Source organism: Drosophila montana, unplaced genomic scaffold, assembly GCF_035044405.1.
Source record: "Drosophila montana isolate Dmon_TW-CO22-7 unplaced genomic scaffold, ASM3504440v1 contig_402_1, whole genome shotgun sequence".
NCBI classification, from domain to species: domain Eukaryota; kingdom Metazoa; phylum Arthropoda; class Insecta; order Diptera; family Drosophilidae; genus Drosophila; species Drosophila montana.
Genome location: NW_026998739.1, coordinates 966,587 through 992,164, shown reverse-complemented (window position 1 = coordinate 992,164; position 25,578 = coordinate 966,587). Strand labels below are relative to the sequence as shown.

The 25,578-nt window shown below is 41.5% G+C and overlaps 3 protein-coding genes across 10 annotated transcripts in view; 2 read left to right on the top strand and 1 right to left on the bottom strand.

Moving 5' to 3' along the window:
• nolo (no long nerve cord) overlaps positions 1-8,611 on the bottom strand; it is a 74,521-nt gene extending 65,910 nt beyond the window's left edge. For 2 of the 5 annotated variants that reach the window (XM_064698160.1, XM_064698161.1), the window contains exon 1: positions 5,836-6,705. The gene's annotated coding sequence lies outside the window, so the exon portion shown is untranslated. Of the gene's footprint in view, positions 1-5,835; positions 6,706-8,467 lie in introns of those variants that run through there. The other 3 variants (XM_064698157.1, XM_064698162.1, XM_064698158.1) reach the window with 2 other exon arrangements.
• Positions 8,612-8,663: 52 nt separating this feature from the next.
• On the top strand, positions 8,664-13,397 carry eEF2 (eukaryotic translation elongation factor 2). Its single transcript, XM_064698163.1, has 5 exons — positions 8,664-8,820; positions 9,381-9,595; positions 9,668-10,195; positions 11,333-12,029; positions 12,099-13,397. The coding sequence occupies exons 1-5, from the start codon at positions 8,818-8,820 to the stop codon at positions 13,188-13,190; spliced, it is 2,535 nt and encodes an 844-aa protein (XP_064554233.1). The 5' UTR covers positions 8,664-8,817; the 3' UTR covers positions 13,191-13,397.
• Positions 13,398-17,838: 4,441 nt separating this feature from the next.
• Positions 17,839-25,106, top strand: LOC135439531 (uncharacterized). Of its 4 annotated transcripts, none has more exons than XM_064698296.1 (10): positions 17,839-18,208; positions 18,377-18,559; positions 19,279-19,441; positions 19,588-20,235; positions 20,318-20,843; positions 21,993-22,995; positions 23,058-23,185; positions 23,239-23,553; positions 23,628-23,714; positions 24,384-25,106. In XM_064698296.1, the coding sequence occupies exons 1-10, from the start codon at positions 17,970-17,972 to the stop codon at positions 24,524-24,526; spliced, it is 3,435 nt and encodes a 1,144-aa protein (XP_064554366.1). In that variant the 5' UTR covers positions 17,839-17,969; the 3' UTR covers positions 24,527-25,106. The 4 variants fall into 4 exon arrangements, with proteins under 4 accessions (XP_064554366.1, XP_064554364.1, XP_064554365.1 ...); XM_064698294.1 differs by having other exon boundaries at positions 20,315-20,843; XM_064698295.1 differs by having other exon boundaries at positions 20,312-20,843; positions 24,387-25,106.
• The last annotated feature ends 472 nt before the right edge of the window (positions 25,107-25,578 follow it).

The window sequence follows — 25,578 nt, the reverse complement described above, 5'->3', positions numbered from 1 at the left end:
TTATTATTTTTAAAATGTGAAGTTTTCCTAAAACAAACATTGCTAGCCAAATTGATTAGCTTGTTCCTTCTCCTTCATATTTGAAACATAATCGTTTTAATTTACAGAATTCGTTTGACAATAAAGTTGCAGGCGAACTAGAGAGTTTAATTAAGTTTCTTAATCAAATTCATCTGCTGATGAAATTGCAACACATTTGAGTTCATTTAAAAGCTCTCATCCCTTAAACTAAAAATATATTTCCATTCTCTGGTAACTATCGACTGTGTTATTAATTTGATGGCCTTTTAAACTTATACATTCTTCAAACTTTAAACTGTTTGAACGCCCCTCTCGTGCAGCGCGCTGCTCATTAACATTTCAATAAATTGTTGTAAGTCTTATTGCAGGGGCGTGGCAGCAGTGTTTGCCTGTCATTAGTAACGGCTCAGAGCAGAAGGTGCAACAACTGCGACGCGGTCAGCGAAAAATGCAACGCTCCATTGGGCCGCACGCACAGGTAGACAGGGACAAGTACTGGGAGGGCGAGAGTTAGAGCGAGTGCTTGAAAGAGATAGAGACTGAGATATACCCAATCTAGTTATAATACACCCATAATAGTCATAAAACTGCATACGCTTTTGGTGTTATTCGTTAACGAGTAGCAGTCGAAAGTCCCATAAATGAGGTCGACACGAAACTTGTGGCCCTGTTATGACTTCTTCTGGCAAACATGACGTCAAATCGAATTTGCAGTCATCTTTTATATATGGAGAAAAATACCAGAAACTCTGGGTACCCCATTGCCCATGCCTCAGGTCTCAACCACGTTGTCTGCTGACAGCCCCAGCGAGCAATAAGTTTCAAATAAAGCCGACGACGACGACGTCCAAGTTGTCGCTCATGTCAACGCAAAGAGCGATGAGCTGTGCCTGAAGTTGCCAGGGTAGGGAAGTGATGACGAGGGAGGCTGCAGGTAACGGGGGATTGTTAGGGTAGAGAGTTGCTGAGATGCTGAGACGCAACCCAATGCATTGCCGTCATCATCGTTGCAAAACGTTTCGATTTCATCGAATATCATTGAAGTATTTCGGCATGCACTGAGAAAAATCAGTGGAGTGTGCTAAAAATTGCGATGCTACAATGCATTTGAGGAATCTATGAATATTACATGATTGGAATATCTATTCAAACAAGACAGATATGAAAAAAATATGCTTTGGAATTTAAATATCTGAAAATTAAATAATCAAATTTATGTCTCGCAAGTTTTAACTTTTCTGGAAACAGAAAACTTATCTAATATATTATATATGTTTTAATATTTAATGTGCCTAATAAAAGAAGTGATCAACTAGATAAGATATCACAACACAAGAGAGATTATATATTTATAAGATTAATATAATTAACTGTAATAATTAATACAATATAAAATATTAATAATTATAAGATTATTACAATTACTGTTGTTAAGACAACCTACGAAGCCAAACAATTAAGTTCAACTAGATAATTTTTAAATAAATAAAAATGTTACTGATTTTTTGTTCATAAACATATTTAACTTTAACTTCTTTCAAGTTCTTTCTAGTTGATTTTTCAATATGTTAGAAAATTAGTTATATAGTTTTATATTTAAAATAAGAGCAAAAGTTTTGAAAGTCGTTAAAGTTAATACTATTAAACCGCAATTGAATTTAGTGTCTATCAGAACCAAAAATAATTTTAAAAACTAATAGAACCAATACCAAAAAAGCAAAAACCTACTTATGTACCTTTAAATTTGATAGGCTTATCGAAAACTGTATATTCAAATATTTGGACAAAAATGTTTTGTAATTGAAATTATTCTAAAACATTTTATAACTACAATATGATAAGCCTCACAGACGAACGTTTTTAGATTTTTGGTCCTATTCAAAACCATAAATACAACATAATCTTAAGTGGTGAATTATTTTAACTTAAAATTTAAAACCCACTTTAGACCCGAAATAAAATAAATGTTAAATAATAAAATAACAGCCGAAACCCAGTGAAAATCTATATAAAACAGCCTACTGCCACTAAAAATGTTGCAAGCATTTTTGAGAAGAAGAAAAAATATAGAGAAATGAAAATTTTTTGTAAACCAATAAATTATTTAGCATGTATAAATCACAGGGGGCAGGCGTAAGGCCGCACGAAACTTGCGCTGAAAACATGTTAAAGCCATTCAAAGATTTATTTCGAGATGCTGCTCGAGAGGCTGAAGCGCGTGAAGAGCCCGAGATGCCAAGGAGCAGGAGTCAAACTGCAGCGGAGCTGAAGGGGCTACAGGCAGATAGAGAGCGAGAGAGAGAGAGAGAGAGAGAGAGAGAGGGAGAAAGCAATAAGGAATGAAAGAAAGAAAAATGAGTAGGCAAAGTTTCGTGGCTGTTAGCGCGCTTTTTATTTTAATTTTTACTCGTTACAGAAGATTTCCAAGCGCAATGACGACTGCCGAGTGCCAGTTGCCAGTTGCCAGTCGGACTGAATATGTGTCAGGCCAGGGCTGGGCTGAGCTGAACAGAGGGAAGCGGCAGGTACCACTAGCAGTTCCACCCTACCCCAATCACTACCACCACCACCAGCACCACCAGCAGCACCACACACAACACACATCCGCCACTTGGCTGCCCAGACAACTTAAGCGAAACTTTTCCAGCGAGCGGCGCCTCGCGGAATCACTTAAATTTGTATACTCTGTACGCACTAAAAGTGTGCACAAAAAGGGTATAACAAAGTTGTGCAAGACCTGCTATTTACTCTGTTTTGGAGGTACACTCAAATTTGGTATTAATCTAACTTTTATTAAAATTTCTCATATATCTTGTGTATAAATAAAATGTTTTTCAATCTATTTACTTCAGTCGGCAGAAATTAAAGTTTCTAGAAATTCGAATCATCTAAAAATTAGAATCTGTATATTAATGAAGTACGAAATAAATCAATTACATTTGAATTATTCGGAAATATCAGACTATAAAAAATTACGATTAGTTCGCAAAATAGAATTAGTTCTGTTTTAGCTCCAAACCGTGATTTTATAATTATAATAAAATATAATTCGATAATTAACTTTTGAAAATATCTAACTATAAAACGATAAAGTTTTTCTCAAATTCGAATTAGCATTGGATCCATTTTGGAAAAAAAATAAAAAAATATATAAATTAAATTTATTTTGATTACTAAATTTAATTAAATATTATATTACTATAAATTTGCAATCAAAAAATTGAACTAGATTAAAACTAATATTTTAAGACCATTTTATATTTTTTTGGCGCAACAAACACTTTAGTTTTTGTGAAAACTGCTTTCCACAGCGCTGCATCTTCGTTTCATTAAGTCAAAAAGCTTCTAAGGACACTTGGGTCAATGTTACAGGATATCACCTAGTCGTGCAGGCTCACACTTTGGTAAACCCTCTGTTGGCCTGCATGTACTGCTGGGGCTGCTACTCTTTGATTTCGTGGCAGCTTTTAAGTGTTTAACTTCAGCAACTGCCGCCGAGCAGCGAAATAGCGCACACAACGCACAACTTTCTCTATGCCGGCACATAATTTACTGCCCAGCCCGGTTCTAGATGCAGGACTTCATTTCTATGTCTGGATCGGTCTGCCTGGCTGTCTGTTAAGCAGTTGCATTAACGCCGCAGAACTTCGTTATGCTGGCGTTGGATTCGGGATTTCTTTTATGAGACACAATCAAATTATTACTTGAAACCCGAAGTGGAGCAAAAGAGCGCCAAAAAATCATTAGGAGTGCGCATTAAACACTTTAAACGGAGTCGCGAAAGACATTTCAAATGAAGTAAGTGGGTGTCTATGAGACGATAATCTCCCAATGACTTTTATAGAAGTGGCAGGGACGATGGAGTTAAGAAAACGCCAGCTCTTGGTAATATAATGAAGCAGCTTGAAAATCAATTGATTTTTGAGACTTAGAGCACATAAAGCTCTAATATGAGAATACCCAATACCTAACTCAACGGGGAATTCTTGCAGAGAACTCGCCGACTCAATAACTATACAATCAGCTAGTTTTACGACCTCTCTAAGTGAATCTCAAACGTCAGCTTTGCAGGAAAACATTGATCAGAGGAAAGCTTTAATTTAACGCCTTTCGAAAAACACTTTGCGGATGCGAAAAGCTTTCTAGGCAAGTGTTGTTAAGTTGTTCCTTTTAGCACATATTAAAAAAAACCCCCCGAAGACAATAACAACTACTTTAAACTATCCAACCGTATTGTAGCACTCGGAAAGACCTAAAAGCTTTATACACGCACTTTACGTCTTTACACGTCATTTTACAAATTTTAAAGTTATATTAATAGCTGGCAATACGTTAAAACAAAATATGTAAGTCGATTTTCCTGTCTATTAAAGGAAAACAACGATTTATTTAAATTTTAAATATGCCACGCCTTTTATTTGAATATGCGCCCGTATACTCTCGTTCACTTTGTGAACAGTGTGGAATAAATATTCAAAAGTCAACGACTGCCAGGCGGTCACACTGGCAGACGTGCCAGACAAGGACTGGCCGCCAGGAAGTTGAAGGAAGCGCACACAATGTGGGAATGCCATTTTGCTTCAGACTGTCACAGATCTTTCTGTGTGTGTGTGTGTCTGTGAGTTTGTGTGCAAGGACCTTTCGTTGTAGTTGCCCTCCTCCCTTCTACCACATTTCGCAAACTGTCATTTCGCCCCTCTCCCACATCTTTTCTCATTGTGCAAAGTGCTGCTCTGCCGTGTTACATTTGCAAAGGTAAAGCCGAACATCGTCTTTGTCAATTGGTTCTGATTGCGACGCGTCGTCCTGCGGTTGTTCATTAATGTTTCTTCCTATGCTTAGTATGTCGAGGTATTTGTTAGCTAAGCTTCAGATTAACACACAAAAATGTCAACTTAAGGATATTTTCCTTGACTACACAATCGTTACATATATACTATGGAACATATTTTAGCTTACTTGGAAAAACGCACGAACTATAAGCACAGATTGGGTTCATTTTTCAAATAGTATTCGACAGATAGAACTATATACCTACAACTGTTGTAGCAATCATGCATACGGCCTTGAAACCCCATCTTTCCAATTTTTTAAAATTAACAAGCGGAATTTTCCATGACCTAGACTTAATTTTCATTAAATACATTACTTTGTATAACTGCTGTGAAAAATTTAGCCTCCTAGCTCGTACGGTTTGGACGATGTGTTGATCATCAATCAATCAGTCAGTCAGTAAGTAGAAAAAGTGCAAAAGTGAAAAAATGTTAAGAATAAGAATCTCTAGGCTATAAAAAATGTAATCCATTGCATTTTTGGCATATTTTTTTGATTAAAAAAATACTAATTTTAGAGTAAATATCGTACTTAACAATAAGAAAAATGATTGAACAAAAAGTCCAGCAAAAAATGTCCCTTAACAGAACTTGTACTTAAAAATTCCCTTAAGGCTTTGCTTAATTTATAAGTACTTTTGTTTATGTTGTTGTTATTGCTCAATGTTTGCTCATTAAATTCGCATGAAATACAAAACTGACACACATACATACAAAGTAAATTCATAAATGCTTTTGAAATTAAATACTCCTTCTTTTTCTCTCTAACACACACACAAACGCACACAAATCAAGCTGCTGCACTAGACGCAGCGGCGCTTAAATAAAATTCCGATAAAGCTATTAAATAAAAATCTCAGCAGGGACCACAGCGCTCTTAACTTAAAATTAATTACAATTAAGCAAAGAAAACAACAACAACAACAAAAAAGAACGAAGAGAACAAAAGAGTAAAAAAGAGGCCAAAAGCCGGGCAACTTACAACAGTCACGAGTTGAAAGACTAACACGCTAAGCGCTTCGCATTAAATCCAAAAGAGCGTCTCAGTCGCTGTCGCAGTCGCAGCACAAAATTTAACACTAACTGCGCTGCCGGCGGCTGCTGTTGCTGCTGCTAATCCACTTTTACTGTTCTTCCGCTCACTCCTACACCAACACACACACATTTACATGACACATGCACGCACACATGTATGTGCAAAGGTAGCGTCAGCGACGCTGAAATTTTTTTTTATTTTGCACGCTGCGCTTTTGTTGTTTGTGGTTTTTGTTGTTGTTGTTGTTGTAGTTGCTGCTCAGCTGCTGCGCTGCCGCTGCCTGGCGCTTTTCGCACTGATTGTTACACACTAAAATCGAATTAAACTTGTGCGCCGTGCAGTTGTTGTTCCCGTTGTAGTTGTTGTTGTTGTTGTTCCGATTGTTGTTGTTCTTGTTGCTTTATTTTTGCCGCACTCTCCACACAACTTTCGCTCTAACTTTTACTTTGTTTGCAGCGCAGGACACGTATACAAAAAATAAAAGGACGCACAGCGTAAAAAACTTTTAAAAACGTGCAATTTTTTGTTGTTGTTCTGCTTCTGCTTCTTCTTCCGCTACTACTTTTCAGCTTCTTTTTTGGCTGCTGCAAGCGCGCAGCGAAGCGAACGCGCAAAAAGGATTTTCTAATAAGAAACGCGACAAAAGTTGGACGATGCGATCAACGGCGCGACGGGCGGAGCGGGATTTATCCCATTTTCATTTTGTTGAATTTATCGTAATTATTTTTTATTGTTTATCCTTTGTTGTTGGTTCCAGATCAAAGGGAAAAGGTGGCAAGAAACTTTTTAAGGTCTGCAATTTTCTGCGGCTGATAAATCAGTTTTTTTATGCGCTTTAAAAATTAAAATTGGTTTTAAAATGTAATTATTCTTGTATTTTATGAGATTACCGTTTTATTTGGCTAGCTTGTGCGAATGTTCCAATTAGATCAATGGGGCTGATTAGACAATTAAAAGCTTCTGTCGAATGCTCTTATAGGGAAAATTTCTCTTTGGGTTTACTGGCTTCACATTACATTATGACAAAAGAATTCAAGGATTTTTCTATACAATAATTTTTAAAATTCTAAAATTTACTTATGTATTTTTTAATAAACATAACTTTTTATTTAATTATTTATATAAAAATACATTTTTCTTCTAGTCCCGCAACAATTTATGTTTCTTTATCATTTTATAGTTATTTATACCAAAGTTCCTTCACTAATGTTTCATTATTAGTTTTTAATTTGATATATATCTATTATATTTTTTTATCTCTTTATTTATTTTGAGTGATATAAGGTTTTTATTTATTTATAAAAGTTATGTTTCTACAAAAATTTTTCGATCTCCACATTTTTAAAATTGTTCAAATATGTATTTTTTTATTAAGTTAAAATTAAAATTGTTCTTTTATTTTAATGCGTTTTGCAAATCTCCTATAAAATACTACTCTTACTGAAATTCCCAATAAATTCCGTATAAAAATATCCAAAATGTGCATTAACTTCCTTTTTAATAGAATTTCCTTTTTAACTCGCTCTTAAAATGTTCTCTTTCACAATCGGCAAAACTGATCTTCACAATTCTTTTTTATGACATTCTAACATTCCAACGGTTAAATCTGCTGGCCGCCAATTGGAATATTCGCACAAGCTATTTTAGACATTTAAGATTTTTATATAAATTTTTTAATGAATTTATTTATTTTGCACTGATGCATCCTTAAATGCAACACACACACACTTCGCACAACAGCAAGATACGCACGTGTGTGTGTGCCTCTCAGTTAATCGGAGCTTTCGTTTTACCGCTAGCACAAACCGTACGCACAGAAAATCACTTGAAAACTGTTCGGCCGGCCGCGTCGGATGTGCCCGAACTGGCTGCCAGCACCACAGCCAATGATGTTGCGACAACATTGTTGCTGCAACGTGTCGCGTTGCAACGAGCCGAAGACTGTAGTTGTTGTTGTTGTGGGCGGCAGCAATGTTGCTGCAACTAGTTTGAGTGAAAATGGGACTGCAGCTCATGCAGGCTTGTCACGAACATGTTTGAACTGGTTTGCGACAGTTTTGCAGTCACTGAGGTGAGTATAAGCTGAGCAACATCTTAAAATGTTGCTAAGCAAAAGCAAAAGAGGTCAAATAATATCTTAATGCGAACAATACTTGTTTTATAATCAAGTTATAATTGTTAACAGCTAAACAATAGTCAATAATGACTCAACAAGTTCTTTGTTTATGAGCGTGGGTCGGGCAGAAAATGTTTGCACTGCTCGCTTCACGCCTGGCAAACAATTTGGGGAAAAACGATTAAAAGCGCAGACAAATTGAGCAATTAGGCTGGAAAATTGTCTATGCCGTAGTAAATGTGCTAGATCAATATCTATAAATCCTAAACAAGAGATAATTGTTCTCATTACAAAAAAAAAATTGTATGTTCACACATATGCATTTACATATTGCACGCAGAAGTGTATGCATGTACTCACACATACATACATACATATATGCATATGTACATATGTGCATATGAATTATATATTCAGCGGACACAGTCCTTCTATAATCAAAAGCAAACAAAACACACTCACCTGAACTCTTTGTCAATGGAAAAGCAATCTTTTTGAGTCAAATACAGTATACACATATTTCCACAAGTCTAATATTTTCATTAAATTTTTAATTTTCATTCTAATTGCGCGCGAGCTACAAGCACATTTTTCTTCGCATACGGTCGCACTGAGTGAAAAGTTTATATCGATAGTGTTCACGACACAACGATAGCTGCAAGAAGCCGAACATCAAGTGATACTATCGATAGCACATTAGTTGGCCGTTCCGTCTCTAGCACAGCGACGTTGCCCGTTCTTTCCTGTCGATACGCCAGTGCAGGCGTGTAGTGTTTTTAAAGTTGGTCCAAGCAAATCAATAAACATCCAAAATGGTAGGTGCTAATAATACCAAATAATTGCAGCAAATGCAGGCAAATTAAACGCCGCAGTCAAGTGCATCGTAATTTTGTGTGTGTGTGTAGCAGACAACTGCATAAAATGATGCGCAAAAAAAACTGCAGACGTGACACAGTCTACCTGTGAATGTGTCTGTTTTTGCGTGTGTGTGTGTGAGTGAGGCAGTGGTGAAATGCAAGACAAAGAAAATAGCTCAAGGGGCCGTCACAATGACGTATGCAACTATTACAAAAATAAAATAGAACGGTCCTAAAATGTGGCCAGATGTTTGCTAAATGCAAGTGTGAGTGATTATATATATATAAGAGCTGTCTTCTAAAAGTCTTGCAAGCGAAGTGGTTTTTGGTTCTATTCTAACCTCAAAAAATATCACATCGCCTGACTTCAATATGTGCGTTTGCATTCGTATGTGTGTGTATGGACACCAAACGCCATTTTAAATCGCAGCTCAGCTTCTCTCACGGCTTACAGTTGATTTTCATGCAGTTTATCCAATTTTTCTGATGACTCTCTCTTTTCATGATGCTGTTTATAGGTCAACTTCACCGTCGACGAAATCCGTGGCCTGATGGACAAGAAGCGTAATATACGCAACATGTCCGTCATCGCTCACGTCGATCATGGCAAATCCACCTTGACCGATTCGCTTGTGTCCAAGGCTGGTATCATTGCCGGCGCCAAGGCTGGCGAGACGCGTTTCACCGATACGCGCAAGGATGAGCAGGAGCGTTGCATTACCATCAAGTCAACGTAAGACGTGTAATCTCAAAAAAAAAAACCACGTCCTCAAAAGTTAATATTTCTCATTTTATATCCCTTCAGTGCCATCTCCATGTACTTTGAGGTCGAGGAAAAGGATCTGGTCTTCATTACGCAAGCTGATCAGCGTGAAAAGGAGTGCAAGGGTTTCTTGATCAATCTGATCGATTCACCCGGTCACGTTGATTTCTCCTCTGAGGTGACCGCCGCCCTCCGTGTCACCGACGGCGCCCTCGTTGTCGTGGATTGCGTTTCCGGTGTGTGCGTGCAAACGGAAACTGTGCTGCGTCAGGCTATTGCCGAGCGTATCAAGCCCATTCTGTTCATGAACAAGATGGATCGCGCTCTGCTGGAGCTGCAATTGGAGGCTGAGGAGCTCTACCAGACTTTCCAGCGTATTGTGGAGAACGTGAACGTCATCATTGCCACCTACAACGACGATGGCGGTCCAATGGGTGAGGTGCGTGTGGATCCCAGCAAGGGATCCGTCGGTTTCGGTTCCGGTCTGCACGGCTGGGCCTTCACCCTCAAGCAGTTCTCCGAGATGTACTCCGAGAAGTTCAAGATTGATGTTGTCAAGCTAATGAACCGGTAAGAACACACTCGCACACATATCCATATCCCCATTTGCTCGCTTTTAGCACAAAACGTGTGACGCTGAGCGTGCGACTTCTTTTGATCTGCCTCCCCTTCAAAGGTTGGCAGCTTCGCTAGAACCGCGCGTGCTGAGGGCGCCACAAGTGCAACAATAATAAAAGCAGATTAAAATTGAAGACGCGGCTGAAACGCTGCACCGGAACCGCTTTCCTAATGTTCTAACGGTGCATTCGCTAAGGCAGCGACTCAACAAAATTTACCTAATATAATTTTATAGATATATGTTGTTCTGATATCTGCTACAACTTTCCTTCTAAATGATTACCATGTTTTTTCAGTATTATATGAATAGTTCAAATTAATTTACTATTTCTCCAGCATTATTAGAAATAACTTGCTTATTATACCATTTATTTCAAGAGTCTGAGAATATTACCGGGTATTTTTACCCTATCAATGTTTTTTTTATTTGGAAATTGAAAAATGATCTATTTATATTACTCGCATGGCAACACATTGTTGTCTTACGTCATCTGTTAGGGGCTGTGTGGATCTTTACCCAAGAAATAGCATCGCATAACTATAAAAGTCGGATGTCTACTTGAAAACTGATATTTTCCTTTAGAACAAATAAACTGAGACTTATGTAAACAAGCAACAATTTAAAAGAATTAGCGGGCCAAATTGATATTAGAATATTGGCAATAAATTACCAAAATTTAAAACAGATAAGATACTGTATGATAACTATTATTAGCTGAGAGATTAGTTACTTTAAGGAGGGCCAGAAAAAAAATTAAAACTAGAACAATATCTTTAACAGACATAGGGAAAAAATTGAAAATAAATATATGTATATGCTAAGATGTCTGTGTAAAATATATAATATCTAGAAAGAAAAAGTACCTTGGCAAAATTTAAATAAGAAAAAAAAAACTAGTTTATAAAAAATTATATTAAAATAAAATTTTAGGTGCACTTACCTAAGAAACACGCATATTTAGAGAAATTCCAAATGGTTATATCTGAAATATAAAAAATAGACAATGATATTAAGTTGGAGTAACTGACGTGCAAAACTAAAATCAGATTATCAAATTCCAAGCTTAATTTCTATTCTATTTTTTGCAGTCTGTGGGGTGAGAACTTCTTCAATGCCAAGACCAAGAAATGGCAGAAGCAAAAGGAGGTGGACAACAAGCGCTCCTTCTGCATGTACATTCTGGATCCCATCTACAAGGTGTTCGATGCCATCATGAACTACAAGAAGGAGGAGATCAACACGCTGCTGGAGAAGATCGGCGTGACCCTGAAGCACGAGGATAAGGATAAGGACGGTAAGGCTTTGCTGAAGACTGTGATGCGCACCTGGCTGCCAGCCGGTGAGGCCTTGCTTCAGATGATTGCCATCCATTTGCCTTCGCCCGTGGTTGCCCAGAAGTACCGTATGGAGATGCTGTACGAGGGTCCTCATGATGATGAGGCTGCCGTAGCTGTCAAGAACTGCGATCCCGATGGTCCATTGATGATGTACATCTCCAAGATGGTACCGACCTCCGATAAGGGACGTTTCTATGCCTTTGGCCGTGTGTTCTCCGGCAAGGTGGCCACCGGCCAGAAGTGCCGCATCATGGGCCCCAACTACACACCCGGCAAGAAGGAGGATCTGTATGAGAAGGCCATTCAGCGTACCATCCTGATGATGGGTCGCTATGTGGAGGCTATTGAGGATGTGCCCTCGGGTAACATTTGCGGTTTGGTCGGTGTCGATCAGTTCCTGGTCAAGACCGGTACCATCACTACCTTCAAGGATGCCCACAACATGAAGGTAAATAGAATAACAGCTCCATCTATAGAGATAACCTAACTAAAATCTTATACATTTCCCAATTGCCAGGTGATGAAGTTCTCCGTGTCGCCTGTGGTGCGTGTCGCCGTGGAGCCCAAGAACCCTGCCGATTTGCCCAAACTGGTGGAGGGTCTGAAGCGTCTGGCCAAGTCCGATCCTATGGTGCAATGTATCATTGAGGAGTCCGGTGAGCACATCATTGCCGGTGCCGGTGAATTGCACTTGGAAATTTGCCTTAAGGATCTGGAGGAGGATCACGCTTGCATCCCCCTGAAGAAGTCCGATCCTGTGGTCTCCTATCGTGAAACCGTCTGTGAGGAGTCCAACCAGATGTGCTTGTCCAAGTCTCCCAACAAGCACAATCGTCTGCTCATGAAGGCTCTGCCCATGCCCGACGGTCTGCCCGAAGATATTGATAACGGTGATGTCAGCTCCAAGGATGATTTCAAGGTGCGCGCCCGTTATTTGGCCGAGAAATACGACTACGATGTGACTGAGGCCCGTAAGATCTGGTGCTTCGGCCCCGATGGTACCGGACCCAACTTCATCCTCGACTGCACCAAGTCCGTGCAGTACCTCAACGAAATCAAGGACTCCGTTGTCGCTGGCTTCCAGTGGGCCTCCAAGGAGGGTATCATGGCCGATGAGAATCTGCGTGGCGTTCGCTTCAACATCTATGACGTCACCCTGCACGCTGACGCCATCCATCGCGGCGGTGGCCAGATCATTCCCACCACCCGTCGTTGCCTCTACGCCGCTGCCATTACAGCCGGCCCTCGCCTGATGGAGCCTGTCTATCTGTGCGAGATTCAGTGCCCAGAGGTCGCCGTTGGCGGCATCTACGGTGTGCTGAACAGACGTCGTGGCCATGTCTTCGAGGAGAACCAGGTCGTGGGCACACCCATGTTCGTTGTCAAGGCTTATCTGCCTGTCAATGAATCGTTCGGCTTCACCGCCGATCTGCGCTCCAACACCGGCGGCCAGGCCTTCCCACAGTGCGTGTTCGACCATTGGCAGGTGCTGCCCGGTGACCCGTGCGAGCCATCCAGCAAGCCCTACCAGATTGTCCAGGACACCCGTAAGCGCAAGGGTCTCAAGGAGGGTCTGCCCGATCTGTCTCAGTATTTGGACAAGTTGTAAGCGACTCCAACTTGGGACTCAACGGGCTGCAGCTGGCTAAAAACAAGCATGTGGTTGAACGATCAAAATGCAACAACAACAACAACATCGCAAAGGTCGCTGTGGCCGCTGGCAGCGTTTTAAAAACACACACAACATTAAAGAAATTTTGATGATTATTAATTGTATAACGGTAAACAACAAAAATAAATCAAGTAAATGATTATACTTAAGTTTATATAAAAAAAAAAACAAATACATAGAGAGCACTTAAAATGTGCTCGAAACAAAAAACAAAAATAGAAACAAAAGCGAGGGGGCAACTATTGCAGATACAAAGAGGAAAGATACAATCCATTAGCTGCTTCCAATCAGAAACATAGCCAAGAGCAATTAGCATGCTTGCTGTTAAGTGGGCGCTGTAAGCGTTAAGCACTTTAAATTAACGGCGCTGTTAAACCTACAGAATTTTGAATGTTAAGCCTTAACGTCACAATGTTAGCTACAGCCCAGGTTTTTTGCGCTAAATTGTAGACAAAAAATATACAATCGAAAATGTTAACATAATTCCAAATGTGTTTAAAATGAAGGTTCAAACACATTTTAAGCATGTTATCAAAACAAGTTTATTCTGAAAAATAAAAAAACAACTCTTTTACAAGCTAACTTGCCAAACCTAGCTAAATTGAGCAACACTATACTGTTAAGTCCGTAACAGCTGTAGTTGCCGCATTGACAACTGCAACCGGGGGTTGCGTTTTGTCGTTCATTGTTTTTATGCAGCGTTCTTCTGGGTAAAACGTGCCGCGTGGCCAAGTGCAAAATCACAAAGCAAAGCACACAAAGCCAATCAATGTTAATGATTTCAACAAATGAGCGACATGCGGCGTTTGGCAAACAAAAACAACAACAGCAGCAACTCGCTGTGGGGTGGCAGCGAGCGAGAGAGAGTGAGAGCATTAATGCAACTCAACCTCCCACACCAATGCGCGCGCTCTCTTTTATATTGCACTCTCTCTGCTTTTGTATGGCTGCCCGAGTCTAGAAAGTAAATCTAGTTCTAACCCTCTAATAATTAGTTATTTGAAAATGAAAAGTTATAAAGTATGCACATATAAAGTTTCATTTACAGCTAAAACGTAATAGCAGCAGGACTATCTTAGCAGAGAGTAAAAACGCATGGGCACGTGAAGAGAGTCATTTATGGCAGATCGTTGGATCGTGCACCCACACAAGACAATACCAGCTTATTCAATTCTGCTCTTTACCTGCTCTCTTTGCGTGGAGCTGTAAAGGGATAAACAACAGCAACAACTACAAGCGCAAACGAATAACATCCACCAGATACAGTAACAGTCCAATTGGCTTCTCTCTGCGACTCAGTCGTGTTTCGGTGTACGAGGCGAACGGACGTGTATGTGCAGTTGCTTACGCGTCGTTTGCGTTGCAATATTTTTGTAAATTTCAATAGGTATGTGTGAGTGCGGTCTGCGGTCTGTGCTGTGTTTGAAATTCAAATTTGAAATTGATCGAATTAAATATTGCACAAATAGTCAACAATTTGCTGAATTCGTTTGCCAAACGAGCGGAACCAACAACAAAAGTCCACGTCTGCACATGTATAGGTGTTTGTGTCTGTGTCCATCTGTGTGAGTGTGTGTGTGTGTGTGTGTGCCTGTATGTAATAAGCAAATTGCAAAATGCGAATAGAATTCTCTTGTTCTCGGAAGTTGCCGTCTGTTTTTGTCATCGTCTCAAAAGCCGCTGTCGTCGCCGACGTCGCTGCCGCCGCCGCCGCTAGGTCTGTCATTACAAACAGCAGCATTAGGCTTGTACACTATCTCGCTCTCGCGCACACGGGCCCATCATATTTGCTATATTTAGCAACATTTCCAATTGGAAGATTTTTGATTTGACCTTTTGGTAGTAAAAGCTTTTAACTGTAATTATTATGCGATGCCAGCGAAAAAAACAAACCAAATGCTGAAGCCAACCGTGTGAGTGTGTGTGTGTGTGTGTGTGTGGGCTGGAGTGTGTGTGCGTCTGCATATGAAAAAATCGATGCCAGACTCCCTGCGACGACGTCGACGCCAGGCAACTTCATTCAGTAAAGCAAAAGGCAAGAGGCAAAGGCAGCGACGCCAACGTCGCCGCAGTATATTTTACAGTTAGACAAAGTTGGAGCTTTGGGCTCTCTGTTGGTGTGTGTGTGTGTGTGTGGGTGGTTGCAGCTGAAGTTTGAAATTCGAATTGAAACTGGCTTAATGGACAGTTACCGATAAGAGCGGAAATGAAATTTTGCCGTATTAGAAACTTAAAAAAATGGCAAACTTTTCGGTTTCTCATTTTACTTTGTTGCTGCATCCGTTGAAATGCGTTTTTGGGGCAGCCAACGCAAAAGTTTTTATTTTTGCACAAAGACAAAAGCAACGTGATTGCGTGTGCGTGTAGATGTGTGTGAGTGTGTGTGTGTGCATGAGTTGTTTATGTATAGCGGAATATAAAATATATTTCATATGTATATATTGCTGTGGGCGGAAGGCGGCCAGGCTAATCTGTCGCTGCGTGTGCGTGTGCTGGTGTGTGTGCGAGTGTGTGTGTGTGTGTGTGTGTGTGTGTGTGTGTGTGTGTGTGTGTGTGTGGCGAGTGTGAGTGCGCCTGAGCCCCACACACATAAAACTCCTCTCAACAAAGTGTATAGAAAATATGAATGAAGATAGGAAACGCAAGCAAAGGAGTTAAGAGTAAATTGTACCAGTAGGGAAGGGGGCGGGGGGGACGTGGAAGGCGCAAAGTGAGGTTCGTCGGAGCAAGCAGCGAAAATAGTTCTCCCTCACTAGCGCAGAACAGTTTCCCATTTTCACACCTCCCGACTCCAATTGGGGAAAAGACTCTACGTGAAAAATCAATGTACAAATTTGTTTGGACGAACCAAAAATTTTAATTGGCTTTTCAGAGAGTTTTTCCAAAGTTTTCGCATGGGAAAAATGTATAAAAAGAATTTCAAAAAGTTGGCAAAACAACATTTTGCAAATGTTAACTTAAAAAAAAAAAGTCATTGTGTTTTGTAGTGAAACAAAAACTTCGTTTTCAACTACTGTAAAAATTCTTGAAAGCGAGCATCTACGGTTGCAGGCTCTTTGTTCCGCTCAGGTAGATGAAATGCCAAAAACTAATGGAAAATAATCGAAATATTTTTTCCTAAGACCTGAGTTATTACTTAAACATGTTTGAATTGATAAACTTTGATTTAAAATACTATTTTCAACAAACCAAAAGAAGAACAAATTAATTGCCCTTTTTTAACCGAGTTCTTCGTATGTCAATGGTAAATCAAAATTTAATCTCAAAATGTTTTTTGCTAAGTCTAATTGAGAACCTAAATCTTGTTAATAGAACAATAAAAAGTGTGTAATACAGAATTACGTATGTTTTTAATATTTTAAACTTCAAAATCCTTAAAAAATTGCCTTTTTCAAGATTTTGTATTTGTCTTTAATAAGAATATTTGTTTTTCGACTTTGAATGCATACGAAATATTTATAACTTGCATTTAACTAGAATTCAACACTTCCCGCAAAAAAAATTGATAAAGAAATATGATAAAAGCGATGTATATACAGTGAAAACGTTCCTAATCAACACTTCTATTAAGCGAACACCCCTCTTGAGCGGACACGGTGTCTCAAACTATTGTGAATCAAACTATACCCATTTCCCCTCTATTTGGCGGTTACTATCTTTAAGCAGACAAATATTACCCGTCGGTCTCTGTCCGCCCAATAGAGTTTTTACTGTATTTAGTTCTAATAACCCGAATGGAAATACTAATATTGTATTTTCTACAAGTTTCATGGCTAAGATAAGCGTATTAAGGTAAAAACGGGGTCTTGATAAATGTGCTAATCATTATCCCGCTAGGTTTTGGTAACTGCAGAGCTTATCTTTGGGAGAAAACTGTCGTGTCAGATCTTAAATCCCCATTGTTTCTATACAAATTTGCCAAAAAGTGCAATTAGCAAACAAAATTTCAATTGAGATTTTGAAAAATTGACATTTCGAATAATTAGTTTTTGGTAAAAGTGATATTTTTCTGTGAATTAGCAGACATTAACTTTGGCACAAAGTAACTGTAACGTTAGTTGTCCGCTTCACAGAGTTTTCACTGTACTTGAAAGTCTCTCATATATATTATATACATTAATTGGAATACGTTTTTTATGCCCTCTATGGCTGTCGAGCCTTGTAAGCACATTTAATTATCCTACACAATCGCCCATTTAATCGAGCGTAAAAACTAATATCCGTTCGTTCTCAACCCGAATCGTTAATGCTAAGCACGCCTGATTGGAATGTTACGCAAATCAAATCAATGTTAAATATTTATTGAATAGCAAAACACACACACACAGACTTAAGCGGCTTACAACTGGAGCCAGAGAGTTACAGGTTTGATTATTTAAGCAAAAATCTCATGTTTCCCACCCGCTTTTTTTTTCACCCCCCCTCACCGCCCACCGCCCACGCGCAGCAGCATTTGGATGACGAATTTAATGACCTGAAAAAAACGCCAATCACTTTCACACATTGCATAGATGAAAATTGAAACAGCCGACAACAAAGACGAGCAGCGGCAGCGACGTCGACAGCGACTGCGACTGAGGCAGCAGCAGCAACTGTGGGCGCATTGATTACATTTTCATAATCAACGAAACAGAAGAAAAGCAAAAAAAAGTGAAAAAGTAACAAAAAACATACGTTAAAAATAAAGTTGCAGTCGGTTTCAATGAAAATCGCATAATGGAGACAACACCTGAATCGTGTGGCGCACGCGATTCTGTGGAGGCGCTCGAACTGGAGGCGGATACAGAGACAGAGGCGGAGACAGCGACGGTGACGGAGGCGGTGACGTCAGCAGAGGCAGCGGCAGCGACAGCGACAGCGACTGCAGCTAACAACATGTCGGCCAATGTTCGGTCCGAGTTAGAGCCCGCAGCTCTGGATGCGCTGGACGCGGACAACGACCAACAAAAGCAAAAGTATGTCGCAAGCTCTAAATGAAATTAAATTCAAATTGTGGCCCAGAGAGAGAGAGAGAGAGGGCGACAGCGAGAGGGGGGGGGGGGGGGGGGAGATTGTGCCATCAGGCACTGTTACAGTTAACCCCTCAACGTAGCCTAATTACATTTTCATTTCGATTTTCGCAGCGAGCCACTGCAGCCGCAGTCTTTGGAGCCCATCTCCCTGGATGACATACCCGAGCCCATCAGAGTGCTCGACGATATCATTTCGGAGTTCGAGGAGGCAGCCACCAAGCCGGCGGCCCTGCACTGCAACAGCGGCGAGAACCAATCCGAGGACGATGGCTACATGAGTCTCAGTCGCAAAAAGTGAGTTCTATTTCTATTACGACTTTGGATACCAAATCTTCTACGGTCAAGAGCCGACCCTTCGCCATATTCTTCACCTTTCAGCGAGTAAGGTACTTTTTTATTCCCTTATAAAAAAAGGGAAATTAAAATACAAAAGCCTGCATGAAATATAAATGAGATTTCAAATTTTCCTCATGTACTTATTAACAAAGGGAAATTAAAAAGTACTTTTAACAAAGGGAATAGAAACCTGTCTGAAATAAACAAGAGATATCAAATTATCCTTATGATATAATCTCCTCAGGACAATTTAGAACAACAATCAGTAATTATTTCTCTGAATCGATTCGTAACTTGATTTGTTAAGATTAAAATAAAGTTTCATAAAAACACAATTTGGGTTCAATGGATGAGAAAAGAATCTAAAGACGAGTCGTTGGTTTGAACCCCTATCAAATATATCAAATATTTCCCAAATAGAAGCCAAAAAATATTATCCTAGCTATACAACCAGTGTAAATTAAAAAATGTTAATTAATATAAAAACAATTAAAAGGAACTAAAAGCGCAGCTTTAATTTTGCATAGAAGTTCTCTGAAAAACAAGTTTTAATTTTAATTGAGAGAACATTTATCCCATTAAAAAATAGATAGCCTCCACAACTTTCAAGCAGCTCTTAATAAACTCAACAAATTGCAATTTAAATGTGAATGCTATTTTCATGTATTTTCATGCAGCATGTCCAAAAAGGACTCGGAGGATGTGCCACAAACGCCGAGCACGGACACCGTGCCCGAAGGCAGTTTCAATGAGGTTGACGGCACGGCTGAGAATCTAACCAAATTATCGGAGGCGGAGCACAGCCAGGAAGCGACGACGCCACTCATACAGACAACGCTGGTGAGTCGAGACACACACGCACACACACACATACACACACACACACACACACACACACACACACACACACACACACCTGAACACGTGTATATTGATATGGAGAAGATGTAGCCTGTGATAAATCAATTAATGTACCTTTACCTCAGCCCAAGGCACGCAGCGCCAACTCAACGCCAGCCACGAACTCGAACTACTCGAGTCTGCCCTGTTGCGGTGCACGTGCCTCCAATTTGGGCGCAACCTCCACGTGCAACATCTCCAGCGGCCTGGCCGCCGCCGCCGCCGGTCGCACCGGCAGCTGCAATGGGGAGCGCAATGCTCTGGGCATTGATATTAGCGCCGTGCACAATGCCGTGCTGCGCGGCAATCTGGCCAAACTGCCGGAGCCCATGCTGAACGAACATCCGGTGACCATATATCCGGGTCCATCGGCCAAGGCCAGCGGCGAGGGTGCGCGCGGCAAGCGTCTGCTCAGCTCGGTGGAGAAGCACAAGGCCGTGTGCCACATGCTGAATCCACATTCCATTAGCTCGAGCAGCTCGTCGGGCTCCCAGCACACGTCCAGCGGCGAGGCCTCGCCGGCGGCATCCAATATGAATATGAATGTGTGCACGTCCAAGCAGCAACAGCTGGATGAGGACTACTCCGAGGACTCGCTGGAGGAGTCCACCATCTCCACGGATCTGACGCCGGTCAAGCAGAACGGCGTCGCCTGGGAGATCCATTTCAAGAGCAATAAAAAGAAGGCAAGTGCAAGCGCAAAGAAGGCAACCTCCTCCGGTGCCGCCAAAAAGGTGGGTGCACTGCCTCCACAAATCAATGCCAACAGTTACTCAGTGTCTCCTTATCCGCCCGCCTCTCTCTCTCTAGCAGCAGCAACGGGACAACAATCTGGCGGACTTCAACAACAGCTTCGTCTACAACGAGCAGAGCATGCTGGGCAAGGGCACCTTTGTCATACGCCGTGCCACGGCCAAGAAGCCGCCACGTGCCATCGACATATTCAGCATACCAAAGCCGCCGCGCACCGCCCTCGGCGCCAGCGCCATTAGCAATGACTTCTATACGAGCGACAGCGAGCCCAGCGAATCGGCACCGTTGCCGCCGCCGCCGGCGCCCGCCGAGATGAACTTCATCTACAAGGAGTGCGAGCCGGCAGCGTCGCAGACGCGTCGTGCCCTGGAAATGGCTGCGGCCCAGCGGGCAGCCCTCTCCCTGGACATAGCCGAGGCTACGGAGCATCTCGCCATAAGTATCAAGCCACTCAAAAGCAAGACGGCCATGCTCACCGAGAAGCGCCTCAGTGCCGAGTCCATGCCGGACAACACCTCCAGCAGCGAGGAGTTCGACGAGGCACGCCTCAACGGCAATGGCTACGATTTGTTCAGCTACAACGGCAACGGTGAGTGCACTCAGAAAAGAAGAAGAACGGCTTTCTTAGGTACGTCGAAGATTAAATACCCTAGGCTTATAGTCGCGTGGATATATGGGGAGAGTTGTAAAGCTCATAATTGCAGACTTTCGTGAAGGTATCTTGAAAAACAAAACAAGCTTTTTTTACAAGAATCTAATCATCTAAATTCAACCGATTCTATTGGAAGATCTATAAAAATTTGGTTATATCGAAGGAGCATAGTGACAATAATAAATGCTAAGTTAGGTCAAGATATCTTGATAAACAATAAAGTTTTTAATAGAAGAACTTAATAACTTAAATATTCTAAAATATCCCATTGAACTAATTTGACTTACATATAGGGAGCAAAGTTTGGTCACGATAAACAAGTTTTTCACAAAAGAACTTAATTTTCGATCATTCCTATGGAAGCTCCATATATGATATAGTGGTCCGATCTGGCCGGTATAGACATATGTACTGCAACAGAAAAACGGACGTTGGACAGACAAATATGTGTATATCCACTTGGCTCTTAATTAATATCAAGAATATATATATATATACCTTAAGGGCTCTAAGAAGTCTCATCAAGTGTTGTATATTTCATGACAAAATTGTAATACCCTTTACAAGTGTAGAATAAGAAACAGTATACATTCGACTGAAGGGAATTTCTACGGAATAAAATATTCGATTAATTTTGTTTGTATAACTCGACCTCATTGAATATGAATAAAAAAAAGTGTATATAAAGGGCTCCGACCCCTTTCATACTATTGAGACCGTTTTCTCGATATCGATAAATATCGATTTTAGGTCAAAGTATTTTGTTCATATCTCCTGGGCTATAGAGGCTAAGGACACCAAATTTGTAATATCGGATCTCGCGTAAAAAATATTTCACTTCTTGGTTACCTTCCCCAGTTGCTTCAAATATTGAAAAGAGTTGAAGGATTCGCCTTCTAGTTTTGGATATGCACGCATTTTGATGCCATATTCAAGATATGCCAACTTTATAAATATCTAAAATTGGAACTATAAACACAGAATATCTGCTCGACAATTATCCTCGAAGTATAGAGCTTTGTTTTGTGATCGATAAAACCACAGAGATTTCTTGCGAGCCAGGCTAATTCATTTGCTTTTATACAGAACGTGTCTCGACAGTTACGACGCCCCACACTGATCTGGCGCCCACCCTGGAGGAGGATGAGGAGTCCGACTTTAGCTACGGCTGCGCTCCGCTCAAGCAGATCGAGCACAACATCAGCGCGCTGCTGCGCGGAGATTTGCCGCTGCCGGTCCAGCTGGCTGCAATGAACGGTTGCAGTCCGGCTGCATCGGGCGCTGCTGCCGCCGCCGCTGCTGCTGCTGCCGCTGCGGAGCTGCATGCGAAGCGCGTGCTCGAGTTCCGTCCGGGCGTGCACAAGTCGGAGAGCGCCAAGGAGATGCTGCTATCGCAGAATGTTGGCTTTGGTCCGTTGCCGCCGTCGCCGCCCAGCTCCAATCCGGACATGTTTGACTATGATGCGCCGCTGCCGCCGTCGCCCGTGGAGCCGCGCAAGCCGCTGGAGCTGCCAGCAGCGGTGGCGGCAGCTGCTGCCGTTGGAACTGCCAATCGTGGCACCACCGTCGTCGAGGTGCATGCCACCGCCTCGGGCGCCGCGGTGCACAGCAATAGCCACACGCGACGCAGTCGTGACAATGTGGCTGCAGTGCGTCATTTCAACGATGAGCTGCCACCACCGCCGGCGCCCGCTCATCAGTCGAGCAGCTATGCGGATTGCTTGCCGGGTCTGTCGGGTCCACCGCTGGCGCCTTCGGTGCCACCGCATCGTGCTGGTCACTCGCTGAACACCATGAAATCCTGGAGCATCGATTCGCAGTACCGCAAGAGATCGCCCAAGCTGTTTGGCTATAGCAGCGGCAGCGGCATCACGACGCCCACCGGCCTGGGAGCCATGCCGCCGCTGCCACAGACGCCCATGGGCACGATGGGGTCCTCCTGCGATGGCGGCTCCGTTGCCGGCACGGGCTCCTATCAGCGCCGATATATCAACTATGGCACCAAGCGCAGCCTGAAGCAATCGCCGCGCGAGGAGCATCGCCTGCAAACCTCATGTAGTCTTCCCGAAACTCCCATATTCGCCAGAGGGTAAGCTCCTGCCCCTATTCAATTTTCTGCTGCATCCGTAACTTATCTACTCATTTCCACAGCTGTGACATACCACGTACGCCATATCGACGCCAAAATGATCCCATACCCGTTAGCGGATCCCGCACGGCGCCACGTTCCAGCACATCGAACAGCATTAACATGGGCAACTCCATCCTGGGCATAGGCGGTAGGTGCTGCAGGGGATGCTTCAAATGATTAACTAACCAACTCCCTTTCCAGCTGGCAGCTATGGAACCGCTCAAATCTGTCGCCAGCGTTCCATCAATCACGCCTTAGCCTCCAATGAAATGCTGCGGATGACCGGCGCTCCCGCCCGCGGCTGGTATCCCAAGCAGCGCAGCATGCGGCCCGCCTCCACGGAGAACATTGATCGTTTGGCCTCGGTGCGCGTGTGGGACAATCCGGCGGGCATGTCCGGCACGGGACAATCCCGCAAGCCGCTCACCCTGCCGCCCAATCTGACGCCCTCCTTTTTGAATAAGTCGCCGCGCGAGGCGCTGCGTCGCGTCACCAGCTTGCTAATCACCAAGAAGAGTAAGTGCCAATGGCAGCGAGAAGCTGAGTCTAATAACTTCTTAACTTATTGGGTTTCTCATTTGATTTTCCAGAGCACAACAAGGATCGCAAGCACAAGGCCTACTGCGATCAGCCCATGGATGATAGCAATAGCAAGCATGCATATGAACTTGAAACAGGTAATCAGGCTAATTTAATTTTAAAGCCAGTTTTCCAGCTATTTTCCATTTGAAACCAAACGAATCAAATGCAAGCGCTTAATTTTCACCCTACTAAGTGGAATTATCCTGAATATCTTCTTGGGTCACAAAAGTGAAATGCATGTGAAACTAATATTATTCCGATGTAAATTAAGTAGTTATTAACTCAATCCGAAAAAATTCAGCAATATTTCACTCATTTTTCACTCAGTAAAGTGGATTTTAAAAAATTGGTGAAACTTGTCTGCGGTGAACTTTTACATAGACTTTTTAATGGAAAAAATTAAATACAACAGATTGCACTTATTTTAAACGATAAGAGCGGAGTTTTCTTAAATTAAATTTTAAAAAAAAATTACCCAATTTTGCCCGTTCAAATTTACTTATATGTAAAATCCTATCCCAGTTTTCCATTTTTATTCGGTTCATTGATGTTAGGTTGCGAACGGACGTTAAATTTTGCTAAAGCCCAAAGAAATTTTCTTTTTAAAAAAACGTACGCTTAAATTACGGATTATATTATCCAGCTTTGGCTGGATAAAATGCATTTCTATCAAAGAAAGCTTTGCATAAATAATGCAGCTTGCAATAGATTATTTGCTCTGATAGAATATTGAGTATAAGATTTCCCTCTCTCCTCCCCTGAAGTAGGTTCCGCGAAGCGTAAGGAGACGAGCAGTCGGAGCAAGGACACTGCCGCCGCTGTTGTCGGTGCCACGCCCAAGGCCAAGAAGAAAGGTCTCTTCAAGACGCTGTGGAAACGCACGAAAACCACCTCGCTGGAACAATAGAGCAGCCAAGAAAAGAAAATAACCAAAAGTCAACTTGTTTCAGACGAAGCCAAAACACTGCCCCCCCGGCCCCCCGCACTCCAAAAAAAAATACTATGGAAATATATATATATATGTTTTTAACGAACGTTGATAATAACCGCACCTACGTATACACTATGTAAAATGTAACACTTGGGTATATGAAGAGGGCGTTGTTAAGCGCTGGGAATACACTGTTCCCTGCCCCACGACACCAGAGTCACCTGCTCATCCATCAACACACACACACACACACACGCGCACACACAAGTACGTTTGACTTATTCTCACGCTCGTTCGCTCACCTTGAAAATGTCACTCAATATGCAAGCAATTTATACACACACCTATATATATATGAATCTATCGTACATATATGTACAACTATATCGGTCATATAAAAATGCGAAAAACTGAATAATTCAAATATGCACAAAGCCGTGAATCGTAAAGACTGAAACAAAAAAAAGAAAAATTTAAATGAAATGATAAAAAAAAAAAACGAAACCAATTCAAATTTAAAAACAATTTTTGAACTTCAAAATGCCACACAAAAACAGACCAGCAGATGAACCAGTATTATCTATAAACATTTAAATGGGATCATGAGTAGCCCGATCTTTGAACTTGCAACAATTCCATGGCCGTAAGACACACAATAAAAAGCACGCAACGATGAGCAACAAATAAAAAGAAAAGAATTAAAGAAAAAATGAAAAGTAAAACATTATTATACAAGCACTGAATTTATATATAGTATATAAACTCTATATACATAGTTTGGAGTATAACTGAACCGTTTAGGGTTCCAGGTCAGCATTACTTACTTTATATTATGATGTTTGATATACATGAAGCGACTTTTTTTTAGCCTTCAAGCGGATTTTGGCGCCGAGTGCAAAATAATTGCCTAAGAACTTGCAAAAGATCTTAACACATTTTTGGCTCTCTTGGTCAGCCAGCCTTGAAGTAGATTTTCTGGCAAAAACTTGAGAGAAATATCTAACAATAAATTTGAATTCGAAATTTTG

Bases quoted from the DNA above. Each gene is read 5' to 3' on its own strand.
- eEF2 (XM_064698163.1), top strand. The intron at 10,196-11,332 runs GTAAGAACACAC...TATTTTTTGCAG, and splicing joins GTTGTCAAGCTAATGAACCG to TCTGTGGGGTGAGAACTTCT. The intron at 12,030-12,098 runs GTAAATAGAATA...CCCAATTGCCAG, and splicing joins AGGATGCCCACAACATGAAG to GTGATGAAGTTCTCCGTGTC.
- LOC135439531 (XM_064698293.1), top strand. From the start codon at position 17,970: ATGGAGACAACACCTGAATCGTGTGGCGCACGCGATTCTGTGGAGGCG. The intron at 19,442-19,587 runs GTGAGTCGAGAC...CCTTTACCTCAG, and splicing joins CACTCATACAGACAACGCTG to CCCAAGGCACGCAGCGCCAA. The intron at 20,844-21,992 runs GTGAGTGCACTC...GCTTTTATACAG, and splicing joins GTTCAGCTACAACGGCAACG to AACGTGTCTCGACAGTTACG.